Source organism: Patiria miniata, unplaced genomic scaffold (genome assembly GCF_015706575.1).
Source record: "Patiria miniata isolate m_02_andy unplaced genomic scaffold, ASM1570657v1 HiC_scaffold_19, whole genome shotgun sequence".
Lineage (NCBI taxonomy): Eukaryota > Metazoa > Echinodermata > Asteroidea > Valvatida > Asterinidae > Patiria > Patiria miniata.
The window spans coordinates 9,453,650-9,473,498 of record NW_024037057.1 but is presented as its reverse complement, the minus strand read 5'-3'; the positions used below and the strand labels follow the sequence as shown (position 1 = coordinate 9,473,498).

The 19,849-nt window shown below is 38.2% G+C and overlaps 2 protein-coding genes across 3 annotated transcripts; one reads left to right on the top strand and one right to left on the bottom strand.

Annotated features, from left to right (window-relative positions):
• Nucleotides 1–1,006: 1,006 nt before the first annotated feature.
• Nucleotides 1,007–11,618, bottom strand: LOC119725400 (slit homolog 2 protein-like). The gene is made up of 7 exons (XM_038196804.1): nucleotides 11,583–11,618; nucleotides 10,677–10,927; nucleotides 6,785–6,856; nucleotides 6,308–6,370; nucleotides 5,614–5,720; nucleotides 4,982–5,143; nucleotides 1,007–3,720 (listed from the first exon to the last, which is right to left on the bottom strand). Exons 1-7 carry the CDS (start codon nucleotides 11,616–11,618, stop codon nucleotides 3,539–3,541), a joined length of 873 nt encoding a protein of 290 aa, XP_038052732.1. The 3' UTR covers nucleotides 1,007–3,538.
• Nucleotides 11,477–18,844, top strand: LOC119725692 (PHD finger protein 23B-like). Of its 2 annotated transcripts, none has more exons than XM_038197217.1 (5): nucleotides 11,477–11,638; nucleotides 12,038–12,081; nucleotides 15,710–15,796; nucleotides 16,736–16,859; nucleotides 17,497–18,842. In XM_038197217.1, exons 1-5 carry the CDS (start codon nucleotides 11,617–11,619, stop codon nucleotides 17,730–17,732), a joined length of 513 nt encoding a protein of 170 aa, XP_038053145.1. In that variant the 5' UTR covers nucleotides 11,477–11,616; the 3' UTR covers nucleotides 17,733–18,842. The 2 variants fall into 2 exon arrangements, with proteins under 2 accessions (XP_038053145.1, XP_038053144.1); XM_038197216.1 differs by lacking the exon at nucleotides 11,477–11,638 and adding an exon at nucleotides 11,678–11,774 and having other exon boundaries at nucleotides 17,497–18,844.
• The last annotated feature ends 1,005 nt before the right edge of the window (nucleotides 18,845–19,849 follow it).

Genomic DNA, 19,849 nt, shown 5'->3' with positions numbered 1-19,849 from the left:
AAAGAAGGCCTTTCCAACGGTGCGTCTTAAGACGCACCGTAGGAAAATTTAAATTAGTAGTTCGTTTTGTTATTCGGTGCAGCGCGCGCAAGCATTGGCACGACGCACAGGCGCGTGCGGTTCCTATAATTCGTCGGATCAGTGCGCGACATCGCGTATAGCTGCAATTCAAAACATGATTCAGCAACTTTTGATTTGAAATTGAGATCCTAGAATGCTGTTTTTCTCGTAATATACAGCTGAAGCTGAGCTGAAACTTCATCAGGTTAGTTGTTCAGTATCCTTCATTAGATTTTGAACACTTTTGTTGCTTCAAGCGAACAAAATGCACAAATTACAAATGATGGACTATACCTTTAACTGGCAATGGACAAAAACGAAATGCAAAATGCAGGTATGGAATGCTGTAGAATGTTACAATATGTAATTTAGTTGAATAGCAAATTATAAAGCTCAGAGGTAACGGGCACAGGAAAAATGACACACTTTGGACCCTGAAAAAGAATGTCTATAATTAAAACCAAAGTGCTACAGAAATATGAACGTCACAAGCATTGCATGCACAATACTGTCAGAGATTTGATAAATACATGTACCTCACTGGCTGAGTAAAAAATAAAACAGTTTATCGTCCAGGTTTTTGAAAAATGAAAGAGGCGGGTACCTTTCTTTTCTTTTCAAAATGGCGGATTTTCCAAGATGGCGGTTGGATTCTTCCATTTTATAGCCTCTTTTTCTGATACAAAAATTGTGTCCACAGGGCCTATAACCCTTTCTACATAGCTACCATTTTGTTTGAAACAGACAATACATTTTCAAAATGTAGCAAATGTTTGAATTAAAAAAACAAACAGCCGGGACGAGAACTGGTTTATTTTTTTTTACTTTGCCTATAAAAAGTTAAAGGCTTTTTGCTTGGGTTGGACCACTCAAGCAATTCAAATATACTCCAATAAGACTCCTTTTTAAAAATACATTTAATGATTGGCACTACACTACACAAATGTGCACTTTGTTTTTAGGTGGTTTAAGTTTTGCATACATCATAAAAAGTATTTTTTTTCCATTAAAGCTTACATTCAATTAACCACAGATTTTTAATAATTAAAAAATGCATAATTACGAAATTAGCTCCAGAAATTTTTACGCAGACTCGGACATTTTTATTCAAAACAATGACAAAATCAATAAAAATCTCTTTAAAAATTGCGATTTCATTTAATGTAAAGAATGCTAAAAACAAAAAAAGGGAAACATGTTTTCGGCAATAACTTAAACAAAGGAATGTTTGTCAAAAATGAGATCGCATTAAGTCTCTCACACTGAGGTTGATTGTTTAACCAGTTTGCGCTGGAGGCTGTGTATACATGCAAAGTTTTGCGGTATTTGGAACGGATGACGGATAAACACGCAGGGAGCGAGGCCTGAAATATCTGTCAGCGACCCGCTCGCAGCGAGTGAGGCCGGAAATATGAGTGTGCTGCCCAAGGGAGATGGCTTCAACCCGCCTGGCTTGAGGTCGAGTGAAAAATAATCCCGCGCCTCGTTCCGTTCTTGTCAAAACAATCCCGGCGAGAATTGTTAAAAAAAAAATGCATTGTCCGTGTCTCACTCAGCATTGTTTTTTCTAGTGCCAACAGTTTCTAACAAATGAGATGAAAATGTAGAAATCAACAGATAGTTCAAAATCACTCAATTTCATTGAGCTGTAAAGCAGAGAACCAGTTACTGTCAGTATACACATCTAAGGGTATCTTGGCTGGTAACCCAAACTTTTTCAGTGTGCTTAGCAAATGTGTACAAAAGCCACTCCACCTTTTTTTTTTCTAAACATAATCAGTCTTCATTAAATTCGAAAATTTAACATCGCATTGCTGGTGGATTTTAAAGTACAATTTTAAAACAAAGTGAAGAGAAAGTTGGAGGGTTTTTTTTCTTAGCAATAGTACGATAAACTGAGACACTATATTTGACTGATTATGTAATCTTATTATTTATTGTCAGTACTGATTATCCTACATTGTAACTTCTCACTAAATCATGATTACAAATCTATGACTGGATCGAAGAGCTATCATTGGCTTATAACAATTACACTTGGAACTGCCTTTTTTTTAAGAATGGAAAGTTTAAACTGTATTTTTTACACTTTAATGTAGTTCATGAGAAATTAACTGTCTGCTTTTTGACTTGTTTTTGACTTTTGACTTTTTTTCCTTCCAAAATTGTATAAATCAAGACAAAGCGAATGTCAGACATACATGTATTTTGATAAATGATGAATACTTTCTTTGAGAATTTGGTGTTTGATAAATACTTTGAGAATTTGGCGTTTGTTTCATACCTTTCTTTAGTTTATTGGGGCAATGTTTTCATGACGTAACCATTAAACCAACTTACACAAATGTTTTTCAGAGCTCAATCAAGCTTTTCACTTACATGTGTCATGTCATCAATAAAACGATAAAATTGTTATCTGTAACTATAAATGTATATTTTTAAATGAACCACAAAAGAAAACTGACTAGGTGAAATATAATTATTTCAAAGTTTTTTTTTTTCAATTTGCTTTGTTCAACTTTAAAAATAAATGTATATTGTTATAATTATATCCATGATAAAAAATACTACTCAATTGGAACACTAACGGACGTGCATGCACAAAGTGATGAAAACAAACGCAACATGAAGACTTCCAAAAGTTACAAATAAACAGGGCTTACAAAAGCACGTCCGAAATCACTTCAACTCTAAAAAACACGAACGGAATACATTAAAAGAATAACCTAAAACTTCCTAATCATAAATACAGTGCACTCTTTCCGGTTCATAATTTAATGAAAAAAAATCTTTTCCACAAAATATATACACTCACAAAAATCGGCCAAGTGCACTTTTTTTTAATATATATTTACAACAAAATTAAAAAAAAAACAGGCACTTGCTTAGGCGAAAGAACTGAAAAAGAAAGGCATTTGGAAACAAAAATTCAGAATTATGAAAAAAAAAAAAAAATACAATTTAAAAAAAAAAAACAGTGCAGTTTCAAACACTGTTCCCATTTTGAAAGGCCCTAAATCCTCTTAAAATTCTTGTCCTTTCAAATTTCCCAGAAATTTTTTAACAAATTTTGAATGTACTGAGATTTATGTGGGCTAGAACAATCCTCAAAATTGTTTGGATCTTTTTACAGAGTTTCTACCCCATAAATTTTACATGTCAACAACAAAAAAAGAATCTCTCTCATAATTATGATTATAAATCTTACGGACTCCGTGCACAAATACCCCCTCAACGGTTCTTTAGAGAGAGTTGGGCGGGGCTCTTGAACACATCGCCGACATACACTTGGCGCTAATGTGAAGAAGCCACTGATATGTGCGCATTCATAAAATCCTTGTTCCATATGTGCGCAAACAAGTGCTCATGCCATGTATCGCGCACGCAATGTTTCGCGCATACGGACTTTCACATGTGTTCACAACGTCCCATCTACCCTTCATACACGGACTCGCCCACCAGATACAACCTGACATCACTATAACTCAGTGGTGACGTCGCTGTAGACTCGGTTACCAGCTCCGGCGTCCTTGCGGACTACCGAGTAGCGAATGGACGAGTTGTACGCTTCCTGTTGCTTGCGGTTCTTCCTGGTGAAGATGACGATTGCGATGCAAATCACCACGATGACTAGAACGGGGATAATGATGGCAAGGATGTCTGCAAATGTAGGAGAATTGAAGAAAAATTAGAAAACTTGCCATGTGGCATGGGTGGCTTGTGCAAAAAGCGCTCGCCTCTCACCAAGGTGACCACGGTTTGAATCCTGGCCGCGGATCGCATGTGAGTAGAGTCATGCGTTGGTTCTCTCCTGTGCCATGAGGGTTTTTCTCCGGGCCCTCCGGTTTTCCTCCCTCCGGAAAAATCAAACACTTTCGATCTCAGGCTGTGCTCCGTGGTCATATATGGGTCGATGTGGCCGGCAGCCATAGGCGCCTTTACGTGCCAGCGGCCCGACCACGTTGTAGCCGCGTCCTTCGCAATTCAGCATACCAGCTGCGAGTAAGTATGATTAGCCTCCCAAATTATTATTATTATTATTTTCTCAACTTTCACCTCTGTGTCCCGAGTTATAGGATTTTAATTTCTATTTGTACCTAATTCTTCAGGATTTTCCTGGAATAATATTCCATGATTTTCCTCGCACTTCAAAAACTGAACATTTTTTTCGTCTACTCTCTCCAAGTTTATTCTGGCTTGTGATTTTCAGTAAAATGCCACAGGTGTATTTTTGCGGATTTCTTGGATTTACTTGGCATTTCTTGGAGTGTGTGGCTATTCATAACTGTGGTGAGCATTTTAGAGGGTGTGGCATAAGTTACTTTTAGGACCCCCCTGTTTTCCGCCGTTGCTATTTTTACAAAAGTCGAACCTTACGCATGTGAAGGTTGTCAACTGAATGGTTCTTGACCGTAACTCCCTGGCATCTTTTAGTAGGAACTGGACCAATTCCATCATAATCCATCAATCACTGTGCTTCCAATACAAAACTGTACATGACATAATGGTATCCACCACTGACGCACTGGTTGGCATTGATGGACTTGCTACATGGCTTTTATCACAATAGCAGTACAGGAAGCTAGGCAAAATCAATCAGATACCCCTAGCACTGCTTCAGGCCATTAGGCCCAAGTCATACTCCATCAATATTTAGTCATGCCAGCCCTCCTGGACCAAGTCCCCCAAAATCCACCAAAATGGGGTGATGGATTTTGATGGAGTTGGGGTGGTTAGGGTTAACTTCCCTTCAGAGCCATGAATCAGAAAGAAGAATCAAATTTGGTCTCGGACAAGTTCAAAAAATATTAATGCATTTTCATCAAGGGTCCTAAAAGCAATTCAAAGGATGTAGTACAGCAAGGATTAGAGCGCCCTCAATGGGTCAAGACTGCAGCCAATACAGACATCTTGTACTTACATAATCTATTGGGTTCCTCTGGCTCTAGTGTGGTGCCCACTATGGGTGATGTCATCACAGACTGCGACGGTGCGTCTGTCAGGGGTTGCGTCTGGGCGTCTATTGTGGTGTTTGACTGGGTGGGGCCACTCACTGGAGCAGCAGCCGTTGACTTCAAGCTTTCTAAAATGTGAAAGTTTTTTTTGGTGGGGGATGGGAAAAACATAAAAAAAAATTAACGGCGATCAACTTTAATCCATCCATGTCCTCAAAAATCAACTAGTAGGGTTAGGAGGATTTTTTTAAGGACACAGGAACCATTTTGGTAGGATTTTGAAGAATGACATCACACCGCCCTATTTGAGGGCCACTCAAGGCAAGGGCAACACAAAGAAGGGATAGAAAGGGGAAATCTAAGAAAAAGATAAATAACCTGAAGTAGAAGATAAGTAAGAACGTAAGCTTACTTGGATTAAAGATCCTATGTATGGCTTTTATGCCATATATTATTGAGTTGCCCAGTGCCCAGAGCCCATAAACAACTCCAGGAAAAAAACATGTTTCTGAGTACAAGACTTCCCGTCATATTCAAACCATTCTTTCACAATAGATATTTCTAACTAGTCTCCCATTTATCCTACAGTATAGCTCACCTATAAAGGCAGAGATTTCTCCTCCGTCGGCACATGTTCCAAGAACGGTTTTCTCTGCTAGCCAAGCTAGGCTGGTGTCACATACAATGGGATTGGAGCTCAGATCTCTGCACAAAGGTAAGGGACAAAATAAGAGACGAAAAATTTATTTAATCTTGACATATTTTTTCATCAAGTATTCTAATACTAATAAAGAGCATTTTTATGGTGCACAGTATCGGAAAAACAAAACAGTTGATTGTAGTAGATAGTAGATTTGCATAGGAAGTGCAAGAATCTTTTATTATTAACATTAACCTTCCCAAATCCTACGAAATCCTTTTTGCAGGATTGAGGCTATGGCAAAAATGTGTAGCTGGTTTTAGAGGATGCACTGTGACAAGGTCTTAGGCCGGACCTTGAGTTGTTTATGCTCAGCCATGCATAAATTTATGCCTTGATTTATACTTGGAATCCTACGCACTGCTCCAAGATGTCACAAGCTCTGCCTCAGCATATTGACAGTGATTGCTGGAGGATTTTGCAGGATTGAGGCAGTGGTCACTCCTCCAAGGACCACATTCCAGAAATAACAGAGGATTTGGGAGGATTGAGACAGTATGTAATTTTACATGGAGGCAGTTTGATTTTTTTATGCTTTCATTTCTCTGAAAAATGCCTATGGAGTTAGGGCTAAGAAAAAAGAAATTCTTACAATGTGAAGTTTGCTTGCACAGTTTGCTCCGCAATGCTAGTCAAGACATTCCTTGCAAGATTCCTACAAGAAAATAGAGAAAGAAAGGAAGACAACTTTGAAATGAATTCATCTTGTGATGGTTCGCAAGGCACTACAAGTGTCACAGTGAGCTGCAATACACAAAAACTTTACAGTCAAATGCTGAAATTGTTTTTATTAAGTTGAATAAAGAAAGTGACTAGATCGGGGTTTGAACCTGCGACCTTTGTATCGCCATTCTGGTGCTCTACCAACTGAGCTATCCAGCCCTATGTCAGAGGTTCAGCATTTTGTCAATGAGTTTGTTCAATGTCCCTGTTCAACTTTTTTAAATAAATCATTAAAATGCACCTAGCCAGTTTCGCTTTGTGGGTTTTTTTGAAAAAAAAGGTTAAAATAGACGGACAGATGGACAAGTAGAGAATTGATAACGGACAAAGGAACGGACAGGCTTACAATGTTCCAAGCTGTGTATATCCACCCAGTACATCGCTGGATATTGAAGGAATCAAGTTGTCACTCACGTCTCTGTAAGAAAATTGATAAAAAAAATATGGATAAAAATTCTACAACTGCCTTCATCCAGATTCTTCCCACGCACTGTCTCACTCCGGAACGTCTTACCTGAACGCTGTTTTGCTATTTTTATCTCAGTTCAAAAATATACCTTAGCAAAGCAAATTTGATTTCCTACATGTATAAGCCGGTACATGTACATATATGTAGGCTTAATCCTCCTATGCAAACATACATGTACATTTTGTGTCAAGTAGTCCAGGGTAATTAATCAAGTGACTGTTTTCAAAAATTAAGAATTCCCAGCCTACAAAATTCCCAGCCTACAAAATGACAGATTATCTGACTGTGGCTGTTTGTTTGTATTAATCGATAAGGGCGATTCCACGGTTACTCACGTTACATTTTTGATGTACTTTTGAGTTTCCTTGGGCTGTAATTACCTTACTGAAAAGGTTTAATAACTGTTATCCCCATGGTAGATAGAGTAGACCTAGACCTACCTAAGCACCAAAGACGACATCCAGAAAAATGTGTTATGTATGATAAACAAGCCGCACAAAATCTGTTACTTACGTTACGAAAATGTAACGTGAGTAACCGTGGAATTGCCCATAAGCTTTGCTTTGGCTGTGGGTAATTGATAAACTAGCTGTGGCCCTCATGTTCTGTTGACTGAGTTTTACTAGTCACAGTGCTTGCTTGACATATGATCTGACTGCTGGGGCCAATTTCACGGCGCTGCTAAGCACAAAAAATTGCTTAGCACAAAAAAACTCTGGCTCATAAAAGCAGGTTATCAGCCAAAACTCCACATGATGTATATTGCTTGTGACTAATATTCAGCTGTTGTTTGCTCTAAAGCATGAAAATCACATGGAGTTTTGGCTGATAACCTGCTTTTATAAGCCAGACTTTTTTTTGTGGTAAGCAAATTTTTGTGCTTAGCAGCGCCGTGAAATTGGGCCCTGGTGACTAGCCTTTGTGAAAAGTATATCAGGGGAAGTGGATGGAAATTTTGACTGTCTGTGACTGTTTAAATAGCAGGAGGGTTAAACAAAAACCACTTGCATATAATACAGACAAATTTATTCATCCCCACCATTCCGTACCGAGGCGGACTTACAACTTGACAGAAAGTAATACAGTAAAAAAGAACTACAATTTACATGTATCTGCAGGGCAAGCCTATTTACTTAGATCTTTGGCAGGGTAATAAAGTACCCATCTGTTTGAAAGGTAATGGAAGTCTGAGTGGACTTGTTTCAGATATGAACCTTTTTATTCGTTGAGAGGAAAAAATATTTCCAACTAACAGGGCCGGGCAAAGGTCAGTTTCATTGTGTTTTTCATCACCAGGAAACTTACAATTGCAGTCAACAATATTAATAATTGTACACTGAAACGGCAACGAATGAACAAACTGTAACGATTACTAGAAAGGGGGAAAACGATATTAAAACCAATACAAAACATTTTCAGAAACAGTGTGATGGTTGGCAAAGAATGTTGCCATGTGGAACATTTTTAAATTTATGTATGCAATATTTGAGGAAACTTACTTTTTGGGGGTGAGTAAATCATTGCTGAAAAGCATTTCAAAACCTAATTTGATTATTTTGAATTTTACCCGTCTTTTTTTTCTGGGTTGGAGGGGGTGGTATGATGAAAAAAACAAACTTGTTTTTAAGGGGGGAAATCCTGAAAACGTGAAATTACAACTCTGATTCCAAAGTAAAACTCCGATTCCAAGTTAAAACCCTGATTCCAAGTTTCAACTTTGGAATCGTTTCCATTGAATTCTGAACTGAGTTGCCAATGCCTACTCCCAACATCAAAATGGTCCCTGGAGGTCTTGCGGTCCGAGTCTACACATCTGATTGCCCTTCTCTTGCTATTTCCACAATATCTTTTCATCGTCGTTCAAAAGATCTTTACCTGAAAGAAGCTGAGCTAGCAGTATGCTCATTCAACCACAAAATTGCCTTTGAAAAATCCCCAAAGGAAATTTGTTGGTAACTGGTGGCACAAAAAGGAACAAGAAAAACAACCAAATGCTCCCCAATGTTGTATGGACTGCCTGGATGTATTCAGCTTGCTCAAATACGAGGAGCTTTGGTTCAAACTGTTTCCTCGGGGATTAAACTTGGGCTTTCGATGGTATTACTGGGACTACCGTGTACTTTGTAGTCAGAGACGGTTCTCTCAATCAGTCCTTTTTCAAGTCAGAGATGGATTTTGTTGAAGGTTTTGAGCTGGTAGGGGTTAGTTTTAGACTTGTTTGAGTTTACTACAGGAATTCCTGACATTCAACGCTAATTACCCTATTTTCCATTGGTGGAGAGTTTAATTAATTACGTAAATCAAATTCTTTGGGCATTTTGCTTAGAACTTTTCTGAATCCTCTAGGGGGCCTATAGAATCTTCCACTGCATAGGAAACTTAATCCACACTCTTTACATTTAACTTGGAAAATCAAGCTGCATTTCGAAGTGTGTTGAACTTGTGGATAAAATGTACGGTTCTGAAGCCATAAAAACACTAATATCCAACGTTTGGGTTTTAGCTGGAAATTTGGAAAAACTATTGTTGAAAAATGCATTGTTGAAATCGACTCTGTATTATATTAAATAAAAACAGAACTTTAGCAGCTGTTCAAATTTGGTGAATATTTTGTGAGGGTGATTAATAAAATGTATAAAATTGCATACATTCAAGAGATCAATCATTCTCAGTTTTTTATTGAATGCAAAAGAACATGAGAACGATGAAATGAATTCCGATGAAATAGGCCTATATCAATATCTTCTCGACTTTTGTGCTGGACGATGCATCAAGAAGAAGAGAGGATAGGCCCACTGCTACCGGTAGTTTCAGTTTTACTTTTGATTCATGTGCGCACATCCAGCATGTCCAGTGAGTGCATTCTGACATCAATACAGTTTCCTTGTTTAAATTCCTTCATAAGGCCCCTATACAGAGCCAGGGAACGACCAGTGCATTGTTAAATATTTGGTGCTCAATGCACAAACATCTATGGAGATTTATGAAAATTTTCAAACAATAAATTCTCAGTTCAAACAAATACATATTTTCAGCATAAAATTATGATAATAATTTAGGGATAACTAGGAATATGGGAAAGATTTCCATACAAAGTTCACTCAACACCCTGTGTACAAACCCTATGAGATTGGACTGAAAAATTCTAAGTGTTTTCTAAGAAAATGCTTGTATTTTCTCACTGCTCAAATTGACTTTGATGACATGAAATTGCTATCTGGGGGGGGGGGGGGGGGGGGGGGCTTGTTAGTCAATACAGAGGAAAATTAGTGAACTTCGCATATGGTAATCTTGCCGGATGCGTCTAGATACCATGGGCGGTAATGAAAACCGAAAAATAAATTTTACCTGGCGAGTGGTGTAATCTAATAATATAAATTAATTTTTGTTTGTACAAAATTACAACACAATATTTTTTTAATTTGACTGCCAAACTTAAACAAAATGTAAATTCAAGAAACGCAATTCATGCTCTCAAAAACCTATTTATTTCAATACCCGTAGATGATAAATCATTCATTATTTTTTATTAAATTTCACATATGTGATATTCTTATTCCTCCATGATCAGATAAAATCTAATTTCATGTCCAGGTCTATTTACAGTTACCAGGAAATGATCAGAAAAAATAACCACAGCTAGTCTGGTACCTATTAATCACGGATCAACACTCATTAAAATTGCAAGGCAGTTGTCTGGTAACCAGACCTTCCCAACCCTTGAATTTTTTACAGCTGATCGCTGATAAAAATGTTGAAGAAAACTCACATATTTTGTAGCGTAACAGCATTTGGTAAACCGCTCGGAAACTCCGTCAGGTTTGCAGATCTGCACACGAAAAACGTCTCATTGCAAGTACATGTCTGTGGCAACGGTGCCGTGCAAGATTGCGAGCTGACATAGCTCAAAAGTAGAGAAAGCACCAGGTATTTCAGAGACGATTCTGCAAGGTGTACCTGCCAGGTTCGCGCCATGTTGCGAAAATCACGCGTCGCGTACAAAAATTGCACGCATTGAAACTATTGGCCGGAGCATATGTGTATTTAACATGTGTGGGTGTTTCTGTAAAACCCACATACGATCCGGGCAGTGATAAATCATCTCCCAAAAATTTTGCAAAATAATCACAAACGCTTGACATGAAAAAATTATATTATGATACCACTTAAAGTGCACTTTACATTGAAAATATAATGACATACAAACCAAATTTTGCAAACTAATTTTTTTGGCTGAAATGAATGAAAATAGGGCCTAATAAAATTAAATGCTTGCAAGAACCATGGAGGAAACCATCTTAATAAATAATTCATAGGTTCATTTTGAGCTCCCGTTTCAGTAAAATCTGTTCATGTTTTACAATTTTAAGCCTTCACAAATGCATCAGTGTATTTTTGGTGGACTATACAAGCAGACAAGTAAAATTAAATTTGGGGAACAAAAGTGTCTCCTGTAGCTGTCTGCACGAAACAGGAACAAGGTTTAAACCCCCTCTTTGATAAATGAACTCGACCAGAATGCCTTCCTTGACCTCATGTGCGAAATTATGCATGCAAATGAGCTTGGGGTCACGCCCCCGCTCTAATTCAGTGCTTATCCGAGAATTTACAAATCGGTATTTTCACGTCGGCAGAAGGCTGAATTTTTGGAGATTTTCCCACTTAGATTCAATACTTTTCCCGAGATAGGTGTGGTTTCCTTTGCAGCCATGTCTAGTCAAGTATTTTCAGGTGAGATTTTGCGATTTCATTTGACCATTTTTGCGTAAACAGTGATTTCATATGATGAAGAAAAAAAAAACACCGGAAAAGTCTCCCACCCGCCGGTTTGGTAAAATTTGCAACAATTGGTCTTCGCCGGTTTTGCGTGTGTTGATCTTTTTTTCCATCTCATCAACTGAACAAAATACTGTTGACAATCAGCTGAAATCATCATTACCAGTTTTCTGTATCAATGACATTTATTTTACTGTCATAAATTACAGGAAATTGGTTCGTTCAGTCTCGTAAAAATGCATTTCCTTGAGCCTTAAAAAATGACGCTTCATTTCATGGCCGTCAGCCATTTAAATTTTTCAAAACTGGAAACACTTGACCACAAAACACCCGTATATTTTCTCATTTACGCAGTTCCAGTTCCAACGAAGCGGCCCAAAAGAGAGTATAGAATATCGGTAAGTTCATTTTGGGATATTTGTCTGGTTTTATGAGTGGGATAAGTGAATATTTCGGGTCTCAAATTTCAGGCCCATATGGAATCCGTTACTTACCGTACAAATCGCAGAATGCGCGTTGTCGGTACCAAATTTCAAAACCCACCCTGCATACTCAAAACCTGGCGGGAATTTTCTGCTCAAATTTTCATTAGTTGGTAACTACCCCAGGGCGGACGTTTTGTGAAATTTTGACACAAATCCATCGAGTAGATGAGATTTTGTGGTGGATTTTGTGTCCGATTGAACTACGAATTTCAAGATGGCAGCCGCCGATATTTCAACGTATTCAATGGCACAGTTTGCTAAGTTGCGGCCGGCGGCCATAGGCCAAATTACGTTGAAAAAATTTAGCCCAACACGTTGAGTCAAGTTTTCTACATTGACGTTCGGTTCAGAATGAATGAAATCCAATTGAGTTGTTTCTTGCGTTCGTTAATACAACTTGTTATTTGTAAATTGTATTTACATGGTTTTTATTTGTAATTACAGTAATTTATTATTTAGTCACAGAAAAACATATGAAGCCGTTCATCTTTCTTTGCCCATTTCCGGACCAATGGTACAGCTGTGGTATTTCTTTTTCATAGATCATTGGTTGGCTCATTGTACGAACAGGTGTTTTTAGATTGGACATCTGAATAAAATCCATAGTGAGGGAAAATCAATCCCTAAAACAACACTTTAGCTTTAACAGGATGTGGGTTTAAGAAATAGATGACGGAAGGAACATCTTGTCCAAAAAAGACACCATTTAAAAAACAGTTTATATTTTACAATTGTCTGAGCTGCTTAAATAAAAAGCTAGTTTTGTCTAGAAATGTGTAATTAGATGTATGAAATAACGTAAGCAATGTGTGTAGAGAACACTATTGCACAGAATGGAATTTCATGTACATGTATTTCGAAAAGAAGTCAGTTGTTGACACTTCTTTTCATTATTAGCCCCATAATATTTTTATATTTAGTTCAAAATGCCTGTTGCTGAAAATGCATCACTCTAATAATCGTTCACAGTGGGAGAGCCAATGTCATGTTAGTAGAATTGAAGGCAGAAAAATAGTCAGAACGCTAGGCTTGTTTTCCTGTGTGGACATATAAAAAGGAACAAAATTTCATGCATACTTATCAGTGAATTCTGCTGCAGAAGTGAGTCTTGTCTTTATAATATGTGTAATTCTTAATATTAAGGTCTCTGCTTACAGAATCCTTAATCATTGAATTGTTTATATCTATAGCATGCAGCATCATGAATTAGAATTTGCCAGTATATGATAGACAACTTCATACAGGTATTGTCTCATAGTTATGTTAAGATGTTGGCAATGTCATGAACCTTCGCTTTTTGTTTGTGGATACCTGCTGGTACTTCAGCTGATTACCAGTTTTGTTGGGTACTAGCATTGGATTAGAACGTTGTCATCCTTTGGTCAACTGAAACTTGTGAATCATTTCTTGCGTTGTCCCTTTTCATGATGAAGGGGTGTTGTGTTTATTAGTCAGTCAGTGAAATCCTGGGCAAAAACCTGAGGCGACTTTCATGAGAGCTGCTAAGTACAGAATCCTGCTTAGCACACATCCACTAAGAGAGTTGCCTAGCGAAAACTGGTTACCAGCCAAAATCCTATGCAACATGTATATTGCTGTTGACTGGTACTCTTCGCAAAGCACACAAATTTGCTAAGCGCTAAATTTTCTGCTTAATAAATACCCCCGCAGGGTCACAAACTGAAAGTATAGGATTTAGTGTATGAGGGGTAATTGATGTTTTTTTTGCTTCAACATGTGCATCGGAACTGGGTACCCGAGTAACCGACTGTTAATGTCAGGAACTGGTTCCAGATTATGGTACCCGTAACCAACGTTACAAGTAAACTTCTCAGACATTGAAGAAGAAAAGGTCTTTGAGTGCCATTTTTGGGGAATTTTCAAAATGACAACCAGGCTACATGACAAAACCAAAACAGAATTTTTCATTTGCGCATTTTAAAGGTGCAGTCCTTTAGCCTGCACTGTACACACTTCTATCTTGTGCGTACTATATGAAAAATCTAAACAGTAACTTTCGGGATTTGAAGTTTGGGGATAGGTTTCTTGGTACGGGTATCTGGGTCCTACTTTGTGGACATCTGAGATTGCAAACTTTTCAATAGGTCAGTTTAATGATATGTCGTATAACATGCTAACCCCTGAATATACCCATTTCTGATAATTACAACAACTGCAAATGATGTACATTCCCTTTAACTCCCTAGCATGATTTACTAGGAACCATACCCATCCTGGCAAATTCCAACACCATATGGGAAAGTGTACACACATATTTCTGACTTTGATTCTGGAGGTGTGCCAACCCAATGTAAAAGACTGTCAGTTTAGGGGTACTGTACCCATCCTGACAGATTCCAACAATACATGCTGTTGGGGTTTGATGGGTTGAGTTCTGTTAGAGTTAATAGGGTACCCGGTTCCCGTAAATGCACACCACTACTTTAAGGTAGCCTTTTTTGCAAATAATTTTCTGTGCTGAAAAATAATAGCAAACATTTCTCTGCAAAGCTAGGAAAGAAATTCATTTAATGTTTTGGAATCACATTGTCATTGTTTCCATGAACAGTTAAAAAAAAACACCTTGGTTTTTGGATAGGAAATTTGTCACTTTGTGAAATTCTGCCTATGTGATGTGATAATACATGATAGAATCATGGATACTTAAATAAAGTCAGATCACTTAAAATTTAATTTTACTGTCCTACTTATTATGTATCAGCCTTGGTTCTTGATATATCAATATTCAGTAGCTAAGGTCTAGGTCATTAGCATAATTGGTTATGGATTCAGGCTGAAAGGGCTGTACCATTCATTTGGGTTGAGGAAAAAGGGGAGTTCACTTTTGATTTTCATGTAAACATTTTTATATTTGTTGCAAAATAATGCCCCTCACCTGAAAAGAAAACTCTTTTCAGATTTTTAGATATGGAATTCATAATGCACAAAAGGACAATGATTAAAAGTAGAGTAGATCTTTTGTCATTTGTGCATTTGTTTGGTTTGAAGGAACAAAAGTACTAAAACTCTAAAGACGGGTGCTTAACAACTAACCTCCTGAAGTTTTAAGCTCAGTCAATGCTGTATATTCCTAGAAACGATAATCTAGGATCTCGCTTTCAATTCAAAAGTTGCCGATTCGTGTTTTGAATTGCGCCCTCAGTCACCATCTGGAACATGTTCTCACTCAGCCGGTTGCATCTACGCGATGTCATGCACTGAACCAACAAATAATAGCAACTGCGTGCACCCATTCACGGATTCGCCCAGAATACAAACCAACTACCGGTACTCATAGAAATTTCCGAAAATGGGTCACTTGGCTCATCTTTGGAAATGACCTTCTTTTATTGTTTGCTTCAAAATGACATCATGCCAGAAGAAATAATTTCACAGGGAGTTTAGTGCCATTACTATCTTTCAATTCAACTAAGTAAGCTTTTTAATAATAATTTTGTCAGTTACTTTTTGGATAGCTGCAAATGATCTACTCTACCTTTAAGAGATTTTGACAGATGACATTTTCTGCTGTTCTTTTCAGCCATCGCCTAAAAAGAGGAAAACCATGACGGACTTCAATACTTTCTGTACCTGGGTGTTAGACTATGAGGCTTCGTTACAAGAAGAGGTTAGTATGTCATAGGTCAGACGTTATATATATGCAAATAAGTAATCTGTTCTATTCCTTCTGTCCCCCCCCCCCCCAAGTTAGTAATTTATTTATACTTTTTCTAATAGAAGTACTGAAATGAAAACACACTTGAAGATGAGTGATGGTTTTTCAGGAGTTTTGTTTGAAACATTTAAAAATAGCAGTTATTCCTGTTCTTGTGCAGAAGGATAAAAAGTTAAACAGAAGGATTTAGTTGAAACAAATCAATCATTTCAAAGACGTGGTACATGTTATTGAGGAATTAAGATTTACTGACACCCCTCAGCAAAAAATGGTCTTGCCCAGTGTGTCCTTTAAAGGTCCCCATTGTGGTTAGGTCATGTTTTCCTTTTCAGGCAATAAAATAGCATATGACATTGGAACAGACCACTGTGATGGAGGGGTGTACTCAGGAACTGTCAGAATAAAGCCCAGTGCACTTAACAGCTGTATCCAAATAGTTGTTAGTTGATCAAATACATTATATGTATTGGAGTCTTGGAGGTTCACATAACTGAATTGGATTGTTTCAAAATATTTGTTTAATCATTCATTGTTTTCATGCTTTTTGCAATGCAGTAGTGCCCTTAAAATCTGTGATTAATAAGAACGAAGGGCCCATTACATGAATTTTAATTGGGCTCATATTTTGTGCAACTTTCTAGATTTAATTATTTCCTCATACTACTACTAATAATAGTGGCATCTTAATAAGAGCAACAGTGCAGTGTCCAGAAAATATTCTCTAGAATGGGACCATATCACAGTATTGGTGAACCATGATGATCAGCGGTTCCTATTAAATCTGTCTCTTGGTGTAAAAATCATGATAGAATTCGCAGAAGAATAGGTCGATCAGAGTAAAAAATCGGAGCTGCACACTATAACTACTGTGCACTGTACAATTTTGTTCAGGGACACGTCAAGAAAAGAAGCCCTAGCCCCTTGGACAGTGAGGGGAACAGTACGTCTAGCAGTGACACCTCGGACATCATCCGCTACACACCCATCTCCCACGGCCACAAAGTCAAAGGGAAAGGTAAGACAGACATCTGCCAGATTGGATTACTTACTCCCTATCATTCATATAATTTATATGTACAAATGTACATGTATGTGTTGTGCTACTGGTCATATATGGATGAGACTCTATTCCTGGGGCCAATTTCTTAGAGCTGCTTAAGCACAAATGTTGCTTAAGCACAAAAAAACTTGCTTAATATAAAAGGATACTGACCAAACGTCACGTGATTTACATTGCTTGTGACTGGTATTTAGCTGTTGTTTACTTAGCATATAACAATTGCATGGAGTTTGGGCTGGTAAACTGACCGTATTAGGCAGAGTTTTTTGTGCATGCGCAAATGTTGTGCTTGAGCAGCTCTAAGAATTGGCCCCATATCATGACGTCTTAATAATAAATTCAATGAATTTGTCATAAATGTCAAGATGTTGTCTTTCTTTCATTATTACTGGTCGCTTATGAGGAGGGCAGTTGGATCATCCTATAATGCGAATGACTGGGCTTAATCCCGCCCATTTCGTAGACAACATGCATATGTCGAGACTTCCAGTGAATAACCATTCCGAATCAATCAATTACGGTTTTGCACTTTGCGACCAGGCTTTTCTAGCTTTGTACTTGTCATATATTGACTTTCTTTTCAATTTCCCAGATGAGGAGTGGGAACTAGTCACATGCTACTGTCTCAAACCCTTCGCCGGTCGGCCGATGATTGAATGCTCCGAGTGCAGTACCTGGATCCACTTATCCTGCGCCAAAATCCGCAAGAACAATGTTCCGGACGTTTTCACCTGCCAGCGTTGCAGGGACTCTAAGTTTGACATCCGACGATCAAACCGAGCGCGGGAACCCAAGAAACAGTTCAAAGAGTTGTACGAGGAGTTGTGAACCACAAACAAATAAACCTGTACAGCTGTATCAAAGTATATCAGAGTGTTCTGTACGAACCGTCCCACGTATGAAAAGGAACTCTGGTGAGTTGGAGATGTCGTCAGTCTGAACTCTTGATGCCCAGAGAACAGCAGTTAACAACTCTCCGTTCGTGAGTTTTGCAAGAGGATATGGACCAATTTTCGAAACTCCTTTTTTATGACGCAGTGCTGATCACCTTCCCATCATGCAAAGGGAACCTGAAATCGTGAGAGGAAGTTTCTTGATTTCTTACGAGTTACGCACAGATGCTGCATAGGAATGAATTGTATCATCCACATCAGTTGTGTCTCAGTTCATGTGCTAGTTTCTGTCTCCAAAAGTGGCCAGGATGCACTTAGAAAATTGTGGGCCAAGATATTTTTTGGACAACTCAGTCAACCAATCGGAACTCCAGGTATTTAGCCAATCAAGTGAGTGCTGTGAGCCACATCGCAATTCGCCAGATAATACTCATCAAACTCGACATATCTGATCGCTGCTTGGTTTGTATCTGCACTGAACGCAACAGCATGAGGGCGCTGTTTCTTCATTCCTGCTTGATTGGTTTGGAGATGAAGATATTGAAGATGAAACCAAGGTTTAGAGAACGTTCCTTGAGTCAAAATCTCGAGTCGCCAGACTACAGCTCGGCCAAGTAATAGTGGCGTGCCAGTCAATCCCACAATGCAATAGGAAAGGAACCCTGTGCTGCATGGTTTGTGTGAAACCAAGAACATGTATAAGAAAACTGGGAAAGACTGTAGTATCCAGACGCCACTTCTTTGGTTGTGTACAAAGTCTATGCAGAGTCGAGTGCATTTTCAAAGTATTTTCTAACAAAATTGGAAATGTGTCTTAGTCCCAGATTCATGTCTTTGCAACATTTATGCACTGACTGATCTTCATTGGGATATGAAGAAAAGTGGCGTTAGGGATGCAACATTTTTTCCGAAAACTGATATTAGTGGATATTTCTGAAGCCACATATTGGACAGTTTCTGTAGCTACTTGTGACGATTTCCAGTGATTACAATACTGGGTGAGTCAAAAAAAAATGAAACCCAAACGTCGGGACCATTTTTTTTCAGTGAAGTTCTGCATGTAGCACTTTCAAAATCTAGCATATGAAAGCCCAATTCATAAGCTTTCTTTTAGTACAAGAATCATTCAAATCACTGATGCCCTTTTCACGTTACGGAATTTTAAACACAAACACCGTTTTAAACTTCTGTCCACGGATCACAAAAAAGGTAAGTGTTCTTTCAGCAAAACGAAAACAATTGACACACATCCCTATGTGATTTGTTTTCATTTTGCTGAAAGAACAATTACCTTTTTGTGGTCCATGGACAGAACTTCTAACAGTGTTTGTGTTTAAAATTCCGTAACTTGAAAAGTACATGAGTGATTTGAATGATTTTTGTACTAGAAGAAAGCTTATGAATTGGGCTTTCATATCCTAGATTTTGAAAGTGCTACATATATATGCAGAACTTTTTTTTTTTTTTTAACTCGCCCTGTATAGACAAATCCAAGCACGTCATCACTGTACACTCACGTGGCCCCCTTCAAAGTAACAGCTAGCACAATGCTTTCGCCATTGAAGGGGGCCTGTGTGGTAGAAGTGATTGTGTGCCCCGATTGGTCTATGCATGTACTCTCCTCATATTTTTCACAATTGTTAAGACATTTAATCGTTAACCCTAACCGCCCTGAATACTTCAAAATCTTCTTTGCCAAAGTGGAGGAATTTGGAGGATTGAGGTTACATGGCAAAAGTGCGTTACTGATTTCTTAAGATGCACTTTGTCCAGGTCTTGGGCCGGACTTTGTGTTGTTTTTGCTCAGCCATGCATAAATATAGGCCTGGATTATGCTTGAAATCCTCCATACTGCTCCAGGATGTCACTGGCCAAGCCTCAATATATTGACAGTCACTATACTGCTGCAGTATTTTGCAGGATTCAGGCAGTGGTCACCCCTCCATGGACCATATTCAAGAAATAATGGAGGAATTTGCAGGATTGAGGCTACATCCTAGCAAAAAAGGCTTAGAGAGTTAGAGTGTTAAAGCAAGTAATTGCCAAATGACA